The sequence below is a fragment of the Antennarius striatus genome, chromosome 9, assembly GCF_040054535.1.
Source record: "Antennarius striatus isolate MH-2024 chromosome 9, ASM4005453v1, whole genome shotgun sequence".
Lineage (NCBI taxonomy): Eukaryota > Metazoa > Chordata > Actinopteri > Lophiiformes > Antennariidae > Antennarius > Antennarius striatus.
The window spans coordinates 15,952,607-15,968,868 of record NC_090784.1 but is presented as its reverse complement, the minus strand read 5'-3'; the positions used below and the strand labels follow the sequence as shown (position 1 = coordinate 15,968,868).

The 16,262-nt window shown below is 40.9% G+C and overlaps 1 protein-coding gene across 1 annotated transcript; it reads right to left on the bottom strand.

The window, feature by feature from the left end:
- Window positions 1-4,364: 4,364 nt before the first annotated feature.
- On the bottom strand, window positions 4,365-10,602 carry LOC137602011 (uncharacterized). The gene is made up of 6 exons (XM_068324532.1): window positions 10,409-10,602; window positions 8,505-8,857; window positions 8,288-8,363; window positions 7,867-7,945; window positions 7,313-7,496; window positions 4,365-7,176 (listed from the first exon to the last, which is right to left on the bottom strand). The coding sequence occupies exons 2-6, from the start codon at window positions 8,853-8,855 to the stop codon at window positions 6,571-6,573; spliced, it is 1,296 nt and encodes a 431-aa protein (XP_068180633.1). The 5' UTR covers window positions 8,856-8,857; window positions 10,409-10,602; the 3' UTR covers window positions 4,365-6,570.
- Between the last annotated feature and the right edge of the window lie 5,660 nt (window positions 10,603-16,262).

Genomic DNA, 16,262 nt, shown 5'->3' with positions numbered 1-16,262 from the left:
CTTCTGAGCAGCGGAGCAGGATTTTCCCCCTCATACAGTCAAGGATGATTTATCCTCCACATTATATTTATATATTTTATTTACAGAGCCTGGGTGTCACTTACTCATTGTTTTCATCCAAGTTTAAATGGACACCACTTCTTGTTTAGGTGAATATATGAGTTATTACATTGTTTATAATTTTAAGGATATGTGGTAGCTTAAAGATAAAAAACAAACAAAAAAAAAACGACAAAGTTGATACATAAGTTTTACTTTATACAACCAAAAGTTGTAAATCACAATACCTTAGTAGATTTAACACTCCACGCAATTTATGACACTGTGCTTAAACCTTGGATAAATTTAGCACGGGAAAAAATAGGGGATTTTTATCATAATTGAAATGTGAGCTTTTTCCACCGCCATAAACCATTTGGTGCATCAAAACAAAAATTTGGATCCTATTCGCTCTGTGGCCTTCCTGGCATGTGTAATATCAAAATACCGCAACTGTAACTGAGGTTAATATTTTGTGATAGGGCCTCATAGTGAAGATGAAGTTGAAGTTTAGAATACTGAATAATCTTTAAAACAAATAAATTGATAAATATAAATAAAAAAAGAGAGTCAGGGAGAGAGCAAGAGACAGTAATAGAAAGAGAGAGAGAGTGAAAGTGACACACACAGAGAGAGATTCCTCTTCCCCAGGCTCTAGTGTCCCCTCTTGTGATTTTGTAATCATTAGAAAGCATTGGTTTGTTAGCTATAAAAATGTACGAGGTTTTTTTTTAAAGCATGTGTTTTCAGTCTCAAGACTACTCATGAAAAAAATTGTGACCCAACCTCAACTGATGAGAAATTACAGAAAAGTTGCACTACTGTACATATATGAAAACATAATTTCAAAATAATGAAAACCATTTCTCTGATTTAAATTCCTTGAATGTATACTAACAGTCTGTCTGAAATAACCTGGTTAAATATATGTGAGATATGCTATAATCTGTAATCAAATGATTAGTGGGCGGGTAAAGAATGCACTCACCTTCATCCTTCCAGCTACCACGACTGCCACAACCTGTGATCAGGCTGAATTCCTCTTTTGCACCTCATGTGGTGTCTGCCCCCACCTTCTAGGCACCTGTATCATGCAATAACACCCCACCATATAACGTGAAATATTACAGATGTTTCTGTACAAGTAGACATAGATAACCAAATCAGACAAACGAACCACATCATACAATCATACTCTATCTCACAGACAGTGACTGCCACTAGTCTAAGTGGTTAAAACAAATGTAAAAATGGCATTATAGATCATGCAGTAAAATCTATGTGAATTAATGTATTATAGTCAAGGAATGCCAGACATTTAGTCTGCAATTAATCCACGCCAGAAATCAGTAAAGCACCAACTGCTGAGTCTCTCACAAGTTTTTCCCTTTCATTTACTGAATCATTTATCCCAACATCCTCTACATACTAAATTTCCATGTGATGCCAGCTGAGTGTATTCATGTGCATTATTGCTATGCTATTAATATTACATAAGTGCATAATTTATGACATTAGGATATTTCCTATGTTGTCTCACATTTTTTTTCTTTATAGAGTGTGTGGTTATGATATATTTCATCATGCTGACCCAGTTTTATTTCATTGTATCTGACAGGGGCTGTAAATCATCATGGAAGATCAAATCTCAAGGGATGCCTCTGTCTTCGCTCCACACATGGGCCGTGAAGACCTTAGTGTGTGTATCGGTATCAGGGTGCACGTGCTTCTACTAAATCTGTAGTCATTCACTGCTTTTTCTCATTCATGGTCCACTGTTTTTTCCACCTTTCTTAACTTGTATATACACCTTTTTCATTCCTGTTCCCAGTGTGTTTAACAAGGTGATTCCCTTTTACTCACTGTACCTGAATAATTGAGCGGTCGTGTGAGAAGGTCTAATCGTGAGCAGCCACGAGAGAACACAGTCAGGCCAAAGAAACTGATGAGAATGTTTTATGCCCTTAGCTCAATCGTGCCCCAAATATCACACACAGTAGCATGAGATACACGTGCGCCCTTGAAAATAGTCTGTATATGTCTTTCTTTTAACTATGTCCCCTGTTAGTGACATCACACTGATGAGGATTCGAAATAGCAGACAGGACCACGTTTTCAACCCGATACACCAAGGTTCATCCTTGTGAGTTCCAAGGCAGATATGACGTAGATCAGATTTCCATCGCAGGCTTGACTGCTGTGCAATTTTAATGAGCATCCAGACGCTTTTGGGACTGGTTGGCACAAATCCCCAAAGGACTTGAGCTGAGTAAGAGCTGCGTGCTCCTATCACATATTTGTGTGTTTAGTTGTAAAGTCACAGCGTGACTTCACCTCACGTGAGCTCCAGGAAATGCAGAATTATGGGGGGAGGGAGGTTGGCTGCATGATTGGATAAGCAACTCATTGTACCATTCCCTTCACTACATGTAGCTGAAGCGGACAGACACCCCTCAATAACTTGTACAACCTGATAAGAGGGGAGGAACTGTGGTGTTTTTATCCAAACGCATGCTCCAATAATCCAACACACGCCTGATGGATAGACTTGGAAACAACTAAGCACATTCATGATGCAATAACAATGAAAGACTGTTACAAATACACAAACTAGCTATAATGTTAATATATGAAACTTTTTTGCAAAAAAAATTTAGATAAGTTGAGAAGAAATGTGTGGAGCTTATAAAAGATCATCATTCCTGAAACAAGTCAGAAAAACAACCAATGTTCTCCCCCAAAGTAAGGTCTCCTCCCTGTGCTGTACACACATCTTCTTCTCGTCCTTTTCTTCCTACCCCTCGTTTCTTTTCTCTAAAGGAGGAAGGAGGAGTGGTGGTGGAGATGGAGGGCAAGGGTTTCTTTGCTAAAAACTGCATAGATACAAGGGGGGGCCGAGAGGGAGGGAGGCAGAGGGGAGGGCGGTCTCTGTTGAAAACGTAGAGCAGTCAGTGTGTCAGAGACAGGCCCATCACAAAATCAGCCAGTCAGTGTGTCAGAGCGTGCAGCGGGGAGTGGCGCACATGTCTACTACTGTGTTTATGGTTGGAGTGTGTGTGTGAGTGTGTGTGTGTGTGTGTTTACTTGCAGCATGGGTGATTTCATCCCATCTAAGCAGGAACAACTCAGACCACACCCTCCTAAAATTCACCACTCGTGGCCACATGCATGCGGTATCCATACGGATGGAGTGTTGGGGAAATAGTGAATGTTTACCATATATGTTTAACTGAATTGAGAGGAATTTATTGATTATTTTTAATAACCTATTTGCTAATGTAATTAATATTATTCATTCTTAGTTAATTAATTCACATTCATAATTTCATCAGGATACAGTTCACATCAGTGAAATTATAGCCAGGGAATATTTAATTGTATTTTTCATTTTTAAAATAGCAGAGCTCATCCCTTGACTTAGTTAAGACAGTCTCTTTTAATTCAAGTCTATTCTTAAGAGTAATGGATTTTCAATAGCCAGCAGTTTTAATCTGGTTGATCTGGAATTTTTTGTTTGAATCTGCACATATTGTGAACAAAAAGATACCAACTCTCTAAATGTGTCTGATTTAAAAAAATTTCCAGGATCCATGTGCGACTCCCTTAGACTGTTAAAGAACACCCTTTCTCATTATGTAAAGGGAAAAAAATCTTCATCCTTCCCTATCCGGATTTACAACAAAATTTAACACTATTTGTGTATTTTAACCAGACTAATGCTTCCATCAAGTCTACATTATGATGTAGACATCAAAATAATTAATATCACATAATACGATGAATGGACACCTATGTGCTCAGCAGTTTGACATCTGTCCTGAAAATGTTGCAGGTAAAGGAAGAACTCTCCTCATATTTTGTGATTAAATCACTGGCTCGTCAGAACAACCCGGCCAGTTTTTTTAGTGGGACATTAAATACTGTACAATTGGTTTGAGTGCTTTATGTTACCAAGATTACATTCGATCTTTTCTACTTTGTAAAGCAAGTACTGGGCACTCACAAGATAAACAACTTACCCACATCAAAACAGACCTCCAGTCATATTTGTGCTCTGTAGAAGCAGCTGGTTGAAGGATCAGCCAGACCCCCCACCACTGCCAGTCAGATTACCAAGGCTGTAGTCTCACACCCTGCTGCCCCTCCTTTTCACTACCCTACCCTGTCCTTTCCGTCATCACCCCCTACTCACAACATGCACAAAATCTAAATTCTGTACAATGGGTGCTTCCTGTTTTATATCTTACTTTGTCGCATACATGTGTGTGTGTGTGTGTGTTTAATTAAAAATCCAGTATCACAATAAATCACAATATTCAGTTTTCAAAAATGTGTCATTTATTAAAAGATTTTTTTCCCATTTTCATTGTTATTGAAAATGCAGCCAGAGAAATATGTCAAGTTTGGGGGACAGAGAGCGCGACATAGTTCAGTTAGTTCAGTGGAGAGAAAGGATACTAACAGGATTGAGGGAGATGAAGGAGAGAGGGTCAGGACAGACAAATGCAGCAGAGTGGGGGAGGGGAAGTGGAGGGGGGGGGGCTACAGTCAGTTTTTACAATTTGAGAAAAGCAGCTAAAAAAACAATAAATCTTTATTTCTGACCAATCATCTCTGGTCTCTGCAGTAGAAAACACATGAAAAAAGGACAAAAACAATGAAAAATAAGTGCAATTGGTTTCTCTGTCATACCACATCTGTATAAAAACAGGAGTCGGGCGGAGGATAGCCCCAGCCTCTGATCAGGCTCTGGCACATCGTACCATCATCGTTGAAGACAGGTTTTGTGAGACTACCTGATTCTAAATCTGCTACTGAGGGTTTGTGCACTCCTTCCTCCAACATAAACATAAACATGGAGGCTGCCATTGGCTCAGTGTTCACGTGTGGTGCTTTTTAGGGGGCAAGTCTGGCACATGGACACCCCCTCCCCCCAATCCATATATGTAAATAGTGAACCACTCACACAAATGTAAAAAATATTTGTCTTAATATTTACAATACTTTCGCAATACAGACAAATCCAATGACATCTATAAAATCCCCTCTTACATTTAGGGGAATATTGTGAGCAGATTTTCAAATAAAGGGGCTTCCCATTAGACATTTAAATCAGAACTGTAATAGGAACAATAGCAGCAGTAGAGGCTGGTGAAAATAAAGATTTCCTCCCATTTATATTTTCTGATTTTTTAAAGTTTTTAGAGGCACCAGCTTTAAGTGCAGTTCATTTTGTTCCTCTGCTGATCACAACCCAAATAATAATAATAAAAAAGAGCCTACATCTATCAATCAATTGTACATGACAAACGTTAGCCAATGTTTTTCTGTGTAAAACATGGGAGTTGTAAGCAAATTGGATAAACTGCAGATGTTAAAATACTAGAGCTGGTACTTTTGGAGCCATAAGCAGATGCTTGAAGATTCTTTTGGGTGTAACTTTTGAAAATGACTACATGTAGGCTTTAGTGACTGATTTTTTTTAAAAATAAAAGCAACAATCAAAATGCAGTATCAATGCACTGAGAGCGCCAAATGCTTTTCTGGTCACATCCTATTTGGTAAAAGGCACAGTAGTCCAATCATCAGATTTCACTTCCATTATTTTTCCCCTCATGATAGCAATAAAAGCCACAAGCAAACTGTCAACACCATCTTCTCAATCGCCACAAACAAATTGCAGGCCAAACTATGCAAGCACACAGCAGGCGGTATTCAGCTGCCCAATAAATAAATACAAATAAATAAATGCAGTGTGTGATCAACACATGAATAAATTAACTGAGAATGAAGAGTCGTAGGTCTTGTAGTGGTCCTTGTTTATCCTCCAGCTGGTCCTCCTTGGATCTTCATAACCTTGTCTGTTTGCAGTTCAGGATCTGACACAAATATCTTAGATGCTGAGAAGCCAGACAAGTTCCCTAGCAGTTCTTGAATTACACTTGTGATTTGATGACATCACTTCTTCCTCAGTCTCCAATGCCTCTTAAGTTATGACAGTTTAATGCTGTCTGTACATTGGACATCACTGACTACCAGACTCATTGCCATAAACCTTGGAAGCTTTCATTTCATCCTATATTAAGGGGTCTTTACATCAGCTTTTCTAATTTCAAATGGAGCGAGTGCTTCAAGTTACAGGTCTGCCCAAACAGTTTTCTATAAATATATTGATTGCTTTCGTGCTGAAGGAAAACTCTCCTTTTGATCATTACTCAGTAAGCTGTAAATAGCCCCCGACTTTAACAGTTGGTGTTCTTTCCTATCCCCTCAACCACAACTGCTTTTGTGCAAATGTTTAGATTATTACATAATTGTGAACATCAACTCTTTGATCTTGTTGTTTGGAATAGTTCTTGTAATTGTGGTCCTGGTGAGGGGGTAGTGTATGATTCAACTCCAATACGTTCCTCCCCTTCCTGTCTTTAATGCATCTACGATCACAGGCCTTCAGCCTTCTTCCTCTCGCAGCAGCACTCAGTCCGGTGATGTAATGGAGCGAGGCTGCCGTCTCGTTGCTGGTTCAGTGCATCAGGTCTCTAAGGGGGTGGGGCACACCCTGGGCAAAGGCTGGAGTGTGGCATGAGATTGATTTTGATCCTGACACGCCTCAACGGTCTCACCTCCACTCTGTTGTTCAGGAATAAGCTGACTTTGGCACCAGTTCGGCTTCTTCAGAGTTTTAGGTTGCTTATAGGGTGTGGTAGAAGATATAGAACTGTCTTGTGTGGCTGGACTATCCTGCCTTCCAGGAGGGGGGATGGGAGAGTTGGGTTGATTTTCAGGATTACCCGTCTTTACGGTGCCCTCGTGTGAACGACAGGCTTTTCCTGGGGACAGGATGGGTGCGACGTGAACCCACGTCAGGCTGGGCTCAGCTCGCTGACCTGCTTTGTATTTTGACAGCTTTATCAGTTCCTCACTATCCTTTCCCTTGACGTCCTCATTTATCTGGATATTACCAGCTTTATTTGGTGAGTTTCGGTTTGCATCAGATCCCACTAACGGAAGAGAAGGGCAATCCCTTTCGTCACAATCTTGCTTTACCCTCTTTTCCTCTGTGTTGATGCGAGGGCACTTGGGAAACACAGGGGAAGGTGTGGGAGAGTCTGTTCCTGTCCAGCTAAGTCTGCGCTTCTGGAAAATGAGCGAAAGAATGATTTTCAATTAATTACAACAGTCATTTTGACTTGCTTTTGGGAAGAAGGGTTGTTTTCAATTTGTTCTATCATGCTCTGCCACACACACACAGGTTAAACATATGTATTCTCACCTTGACAGGAATATGTAACTGGTCCCTGTGCTTGTGCGGTGGGGTGCAACTTGAAGTGTCCTGGAGAGAATGAGCAGGGGATGCAGCAACGCTGGAAGCTGCAGAGACGGACTGAGCGGAGATGTGTGGAAACCAAAGCTTCAGCATCCCCTCCACCTGGAGCAAAGTGTTCAGGTACTTCTCCCTACAAAAACAGACAGAAGTTGAAATATTACATTTAATTCACAGAGAGAAACATATGGCTATTTTGTCCACCGTTATTGCACCGGAAACATTTATGGTCCTGCAAATAGATCTAGATGCATTTTCTCTTGAGTTTGCACTGTCAATGAATGTTGTTGCTATACCTACGGTCAGTACTGTTCATGGATCAGAGGTTGGGCCTGAATGGAAGACTATCTCACTGAACACTTCTTGCTATTACTGTGAATTTCATATTTATTTGTATACTAATACAAAATTAATGTAATGTCAAGTGGCACAGAAGTAACATGAGCATGAGAAAAACATTAACACTAAAGGTGGATGGTGGTATGATTTGGATGACATCTTACCCACTGTTAGGCCTCTGTAAAACCCCCACGATCCTCTGAATTCGATCCATAGCGACGCTCTGCTGGAAACTACTCAGACCTATCAATCAAAAACATAACAGCCTAGTCAGCATATACACCCCAATACTCCATAGCCAGTGAAAAAGCATCTTTTTGACAGACACATGAGAACACACCACTTTCTCTTTGGGTAATCGGTTAACTCTAATGAGCTGATGAGTCAGTCTCAGGAGTGACGCTTCACACACACACACACACACACACTACTTTGGACTTCACCAATACAGACTGCAGCACAAAGAAAAACTCTTGCCATGGACTGATGCCAGTTGGACCATATAAAGCTGTGTTCAGCATTGAAAACTTCAGCTGCCAGTATGCACACATGCTTGACTGAAAGCAGTGAGGTAAGGATGCTTACCACGATCGAATCGGCCCCTCTTCAGTCCATTCAGCAGCTCCAGCATTGGCGTCACAAAACCCTGTAGCTCAGCACACTGACAGAGAAAGAGGAAGAGAAGATAAATTATGACCAAGGTTGGGTTAGGCCTTCCTGTCTGAATCTGTTGGGCATTCCATTACACACACATTGCTTTGTCATCCCTCTTATCGACACTCTTTTCCTGGGCCGTACTTACCTTTTGAGCAAACAGCAGGTCTCCCTCTGATTTTGGGGCATGGCTTGTTGGATCCATCTCATCTAAGCTGATGAGGGCTGCTTTTCTGCTGCTCTTTGACCTGTAGGACTCCTCCTCTTCTTCTTTATCAGTGAAGCTGTCACATGTCCACTGGGACCCGGGACTCTCGAATCCTCTGTCTCCGGAGGCCGCAGCCCTGCCCATGCCTCTGATGATGACAGAGGAAGAGCTGTCCGTTAGGAAGACATCCGTGTCGTCCTCAGCCTGTTCGGAGTCACTGAACAACAGGCTATCGCTGGAGCTAAGAGAGTCGAAGGAGGGCTGAGTTGAAGTGCTGCCCTGAGACTGCATTGCTGTTGGTGAGGCAATAAATGATAAGAGTTATTACCACAGTCAATTTAGCTTACAGAGAAACAAAACTAGCATGCTATTAGTTGTTTCTAAGAGGGAGACTTCAGTAAAATCCACAGAACTACTCTTCTTTTGCCTATATTAAATTATTTCACAACACTGTCCCAAAATAACCTAGATTTCTCAAAATGGAGGGTACAACTGCCCTAGTTAAACATGGTGCAGATTGGGACTGGGGTAGGCAGTAGGCACACAATGGTAGAGCATGTCTGGCTTCCATTGAGGAGATTGGAGACTGGAGAGGAGAGTAAAATGTGAGGGGGATGGGAACTAGTAGAGTAGTGAAATCAGAATAGTAGTCTCTCTCTCTCTCTCTCTCTCTCTCTCTCTCGCCTACTGCCTCCGGTGCTCTCTCTAGCCCTCCCTCTCTTTCTCGGGCTTGCTCTCCATCCCCCCTTGGATCCACAAACACACATACACACACACACACACACACACACACACACACACACACACACACACCTCTCATTCCTGTCTGGGTGCATTTCTGTTTGCCTCTCATCTCTCTCTACTCCCCCTTCAGCTCATCCCTTCGTTATGCACACAAGTCTGGTTGCTCTTCTTCCATTCCTCGTGCAAAGACCAGCCCTCATATTCCTCCTCTCTTACTCACATTTTACATATCATAGCCATGTGCTTCTCACTCACTGTTCTTTCCATCTCTTCCTTTGTAATCTCTAAGGGGTTTCCGATTCCACCAGAATACACAAGAGGTAATTATAAAAGTACAATCAACTAGCACACATATCAACACAGCTCTTTAGCAGTATGAGAAATTAAGTCTAAACCCACTAACAGTAATTTTAAATGTGCCCACCAATAAACCCACCATAACATCTCAATGTCAATTTTATCGACGGACGCCCCATTCATATATATATATATATATATAAGATAATTGTTTCCTTCAAGAAATACAGATTTTAATATTTACAATCATCTAACTCACGTAACATTTATTTCTTATTCCTAATTTCCCCGTGCTTCTTTTGGACCCAGCCTACTAATAGGATTGGGATGGAGAGGGGTGAAGTGGGCGGTGTGGGTCGGAGGTGATCGTGCATGTGGCAGCATTCTGTATCTGGACCATGAGGCTATCGATGTTGGATGCGACTCTGTTCCTGCCCACAGTGGGCACAAACACTGCGGATATTTCTGTACAATATGTTCCCTCTTTTTTACAACAAAAATACACCTTTTAGAATATTAGCGACAAGTCAACCACCGAGGCAATTTTAATTCTAAGAAAAATCTATTTTACAGTGTAGATGTTTTTTTTGTTTTTTGGGGGGCTGTATAAATACCTTTAAAAAGCCACCTCCACAGCTTTATATGGCAATAAATATTTTTTATAAATGAAGAACAAACAGCTTTTGGCTAAATAAACAGTTTGTGCCGGGAGGAAATACAGAATATAGCGGGACAGGAAATTACTTTGAGCTAAGAAACTTCGGAAAACGTTAGCAGTAAAAAGAAATGTAAGAGACACTCACCGTCTGTAATTTGGGATAAAAGAAATAAGAGCTCTTCAAAAAAAATCTTCAAGGATTCGTTTTGTGCGGTGATACGTCAGTCAGTCAGCACACACTCCGTAGTTGGAACAGCGTCGGAGCTCCCAGCTTCGCCTTACTCACACACGCACACCGCCGGGCCGTCCCTCCGTTTGTGTCTTAGCTAGTTCGTTCTCTCCCAGTTTACGAGCGTCAACATGTGCGGGAATCCACGTGCCCAGATTTTACCTGGATTCTATTGGCTGCCGTTTCCCGTGGTGTCCTACGCCATTGGTCGACCCCTCGAGCCAGTAGTTGCTTAACCAGCTCCTGATTGGACAACGCCTCGAGTCTTGGTGGACCTGCCTACTCATGTGTCGCTCTCGTGTGTGTGTCTGGCAGGGCTGCTCTACTACAGCGGGCGGGTGTAACCATGCACGCGCCACGGCTCCGGCCCGACATACGGTATATGCATCAGATGTACGCCGTTACTGAGGCCACGCCCCCTCACACTCACTCTCGAGGCGAAATAGCACGAGCACCGTGAACGCGCACTAAAAGAAGAAACCTTATGCAATTCAGCTCAGCGATCATTTAATTGGTTTTACAGCTGACAAACAGGCTTTACGACTCAAATATTAAACATAACGTTCCCTTGCAAAGTGTGTTATACAACTGGACAAAATGGGAGGAGAAATGGTGAATTTAAAAAAAAAGTGCTGTTTTATCTCGTTTAACTCAAATATTTTGTGCTATTTAGTGTAGTTGCAATTCCTGTGTTACAATAACATAAACTTTTTTAATGTTTATTTAGTCTGATATAAGGATCAAATCAAAATCAATCACGGTATCATACATATATATTTAAATATCCAGATTTTCATTTTCGCCTGAAATTCCATGATTTTTTTTCACACAGGTGTAACATCGGGCCAGGCATAGCATCAAAAATACTTTTGACTCATAGATTATATCTCTGGATATTCAGATTTCACAAAGACGGACTATATCATGCTATTAAACAATCTCGTTTTAGGAACGATATACAGCCCCAATCTCTATGATACACATTGCAAGTTGTAGGATTTAACCATAATGCATGGATGCATGGATACGTGCATACGTGAGGTCTGTCACGTATGACCATGTTGTTAACTAAGCCCACATTGCAGTGTGAGTGAACCCAGTGACCTACACATACACACACACACACACACACACACACCCACCCACCCACCCACCCACACACACACACACACACACACACACACACACACACACACACACACACACACACACACACACACACACACACACACACACACACACACACACACACACACACACACACACACAATATGTGTCACATATCTGTTATACACCCATGAATAAACCAATCAAGGCTTTAAATGTAATTAATGATATTAATATTTCCCCTCTTCTGGATCAGTTGTTAACTGTCATTTGCCCATGTAGAATTAAAGCAAGGGAAGCGGTGGTTGTTCTTTAAGGACCTTCCATGTCAGGCATGAAGCGACTTCCCATCCCCCTCTGAACAGGCAACATACACACAAACCCACTGACCCCTCTCCTCAGCACACATATATGCCTGTGTCCTGGCTTGACTCGCAATACCTGTCTTTATGGCTTGTAACTCAAAACTCAACTGAGTAACCATAACTCCAGGTGAGCAAACCACCTCCCTCAACTATGAAAACAGAATAGGTTTTAACCTTTGGCAAGAGTAAACCATTGGAAAGGACCCTGTTTGTGTGTACGAGCAGGACAAGGTCAAAAGGAAAAAAATGTTTCCACCCCCAACATCATTCCTTTGCAACACATGAACTCAATGAACCTCCTCTGAGTTCATAGGTCCTGATGCCCATCCCCACCATTTCTATCTGCATTCCCCTTTTCTTCCCTCCCCCACTGAGTTTCTGTGCTTCCCCCTTCTTTTTCCTCACATCATTGTTGTTTATTTTACTGGCATGCTCGAGAATTCAACTGGAGTGTCAATGTTAATTTTAACCTTAACGATGGTATTTCCTTAGATGAAGTGAATTTGAATGTTTTGCATGAAATTAGTCTTAAATAGAAACACAGCCATTCTAGAATTAACCATGGTGCCTCAACACAATGTAAATTATTTCTAGAGTGACAGCTGAGGAGTGTGTCCTTGTGTGACACAAAATTCTGGTGCAATGGATAATCCATTGGTTAATTCTTTTACAAAACTGAAAAATCTAAATATTATGTAAATTATATTGAAGATCGCATTTTTATTTCAGTACTAACATTTATCTTGAAATCTTGTAGAATACATAGGCATTCGGGCGGTGCAAGAGTTCCCATAAAGCCAAATGCAGTCGTGGGTATGGAAAGCTAGACACAAAAACAGATATCTGACTCCTTTGAGGGGAGACAGGGGCCTGAGGAGAGACTAAACTACTATGAAGGCTCTGTTTGTGGAGGAAGTGTCATGTTTCAACTGAAAACAGGACAGCTGGGAAACAGTTATCTGACTGCTTGCATATCTGTGCTGTACCTGTCTACTAGTCTTAACCCTCCTCTTACTTTGAAAAAAAATTACCTGTATATTCCTGCTAAATTAGTTATAGAGTAAGATGAAATATTTCATCTATTTTATACCTCAAGATGTTTAACATACTTCATTACCTGCATGATATTTTTCAAATCTTAAGGCCTGTTGAGATAAGTAGAAACAAATAAAAGATTGAATTAAAATTAAACTAAATTTATTTATCCCTGAAGGGAAATTATGTGTCCACTCTAGTGTTAGCATATTTGTTTAACACATGCATAACATATATACAGTATGTGTACAGGCCTGTGACACACATACACACACACACACACACACATACACACACACACGCACACACTGGGGGTCTGTAGATGAGAAGTAGGGCGGCAGGCAGCTCCTTCATGGTGCGCCCCAATGAGGAACTTATAAAGGGGACGGTGCTGTGTTCAAGGGCACCTCAGCAGTGCTCAGGAGGTAGACTGGTATCTCTCCACTGCCAGTTCACACTCCAAAATGTTTTTGCCTGATGTGGGTCTTGAACTGGCCAGCCTCTGGCCCCCAGCCCTAGACCTAGTGGACTGAGCTACTGTTGGGGAGTTATTCTGAAAGATCAACATTACTTTTCTTTATGTGTGGTTTACAGCCCAGAGATGACCTGCGATGATGTTACTGAATCAGGACCTTCAGACTCTCTGTTACCATTAGGTTGAGAATTAAACAGTGCTCTGCTTTGTGGAAAATACCAACATTAATGAACAGTAGGCTATAGCTTTAAATTTATTCTGGCTTTAGCTTGCTATACGCATTAACACCTGTTCAGAGCTGGAGAAACGTGGTATTCTAGCCCACTCACATTTTTTTGGAACAGCACATATCAACAGAGACATGCTCACATGTCTAACAGACACTCCACTGGTATATTTGTGAATGAAATCGGAAGACACACCTCCTACAAAGATGCAACCAATGGTGTCTAAAAATACTCTAAGTACGCCCTCAATGAAAACCTGACAGACCAATGGGAGGCCGGTAATGGTATAATAGTTGCATAATTCGGCACAAGGGCTTCACGTTTCAACGGACTTGTGTGAGAGTGAGGGAGATGAGAGACAGACAAGAGATGGAGAAGAAAAGCATAAAATAGAAAATAATTATCTGTTATATAGTAAGACTCCAGAATATGATGAACTCTACAACAAAATATTAATAAAAAGTCTTTTCTTGTCTTTTATTGCTATAAATGAAAAACCACTCCATATAAACAACAACAAAAATCGATCAAATCAATTAGTCTGCTCTTATAGCAATTCTTTAACTGCTTGTGTCACTGACAATATGCAGCTATTGCATTGCAGATGAAACAGACTCACTGCCCCCCCCCCCTGGATGTTATTTATAAAATCAAGCAGTGAATTATGTTTTCCAGCAACATTCACGGTCCTTTGAAAGTAACCTCCTTATTTGTCTACAGGAAGTACTGACACGGATGCAAAATGTGTTTTGTATTTTTGAAAAAAACTCATGTGGAGAAGGCTCCCCCCAGTGTTCAAAACTGAAAAAGTCACTCCCTTCTGTGGACTCCTCCATCCATGTGTTTTCCATAACAACTTGTCATTTGCAGGGTCATGGGGTTGGGATCTTATCCCATCTGACATTAGGAAAAAGGCTGGGTACACCCTGGGGAGTGCAAGTTCATCACAGAGTTGACATTAAAAGAGGTAAACACACATTCATATTTCACAGTCACACTTTAGAATCACCAAGTCACCCATATCGTACATTTTTGGACTGTGAGAGGAAGCTGGATTACCAGAAGGAACTCATACAGACACAGGACAATATCCACACAAAATATGCATTCAAGGAGTCAAAACCCAGGACCTGATTTGCTATGTAGCAACAGTATTAACCACTGCACCATGAGCTGCCCTCGAAAACTCTAATTCAAGAGTCAAAAACTAAGATTAATGAAAATCCTGCTCCTCCTGATTTTCTTTGACTTCACACCTAATTATCTACCTTGCAATGCAAAGTGGAGGAAGGAGCTCTGTCATTATGTCATTACAAGCACTGATCAAACTAAACAAATGTTCCACAATGTTTCACTACCACAAGTAAAATAATACCTGTGTATTATTTAAGTATGGAGAGCATGATAGAAGTATAAATAAGAAGCTCAACTTTACAGTATTGACATTACTGCTAGAATTTATAGCCAATTTATGTTTCAGTTTGTGAAATTTGGTGTTTTGACAAGTAGATTTATTCTTCTGCATATAATGACTTTCATTCTATCATCTTGAGAATTAAACTAATCCACTGAAAGAAAAACGAATACATTATAGGCACTCGTGCTCAGTTATTTACCTACATTTACTGTAAGTAATAGAACTTAATGGGAGAATCCAACTAAAACAAGTGAGAGAGACTACAATAGAGGAATATAACAAATCACACATTTGAATAGAAATAACTACCTGTGTCTTTGTCATAACTGAAAATCACATGAAACAAACGTTAAAATTAATGATTATATACTGAAAATCATGAAATTAGACTATTGCTTTGCCAACAATTTAAAATGAACATGAAAATGAGTTGCAGCACAGCTGCTCTGAAAATTACCACCGACAGCTCAGCTGGACTTGAGTGCCTCATTCAGTCATGACAATGTGACAGAGAGGCAGCACAAACAACACTAGAAAACATATGATCGTGTGTTTAGTTATCAATAATTTATCATGTACCCCTCTACCTTTATTGCCAGTTGACTGGTCCACACACACCTCCCTTGAAATTGGTATATGATCAGTCCAGGTCTGTGAATGGTGCATCATTTGTCTCTTTTGTTTACTCTCCTTTACGCTTGCTGGCATTTTCTACCCCATACAGAAACTTTTCTTTTCTCAGGCTTGTCCCACTCTCCATCTTTTTTTACCTTCTGTTGTATCAACCAATTATTTTCAGCAACTGAATTGCTGAATTTGTTCTCACTCACTGCTCCCTCTTCGTGGTCCTTTCTCCTTCTGATTCTTCCCACTTCTGTCCACTTGTTCTCAGTTTTCCTCTCATGCTTTTTTGCCATGTGTTTGTTGCTGAGTCTTGTTCTGCTGCCTTGTATGCTAGAGTGGATACAGCACATAACACGGGGTTGTGGCAGGTCGGATAACTGGACCCCCTTAGTTTCCCTCCCCTTTCCTCTCTCTCTCTCTCTCTCTCTCTCTCTCTCTCTCTCTCTCTCTCTCTCTCTCTCTCTCTCTCTCTCTCTCTTTCTCTCTGTCTCTCTGTCCCTCTTTTTCTGACTTGCTCCTC

Excerpts from the sequence above, each read along its gene's own strand:
- LOC137602011 (XM_068324532.1), bottom strand. The coding sequence starts at position 8,855 with ATGCAGTCTCAGGGCAGCACTTCAACTCAGCCCTCCTTCGACTCTCTT. Across the intron at positions 7,497-7,866 it reads TTACAGAGGCCTAACAGTGG|GGAGAAGTACCTGAACACTT; the intron begins GTAAGATGTCAT and ends CTGTTTTTGTAG. Across the intron at positions 7,177-7,312 it reads AGTTACATATTCCTGTCAAG|AAGCGCAGACTTAGCTGGAC; the intron begins GTGAGAATACAT and ends CTCATTTTCCAG.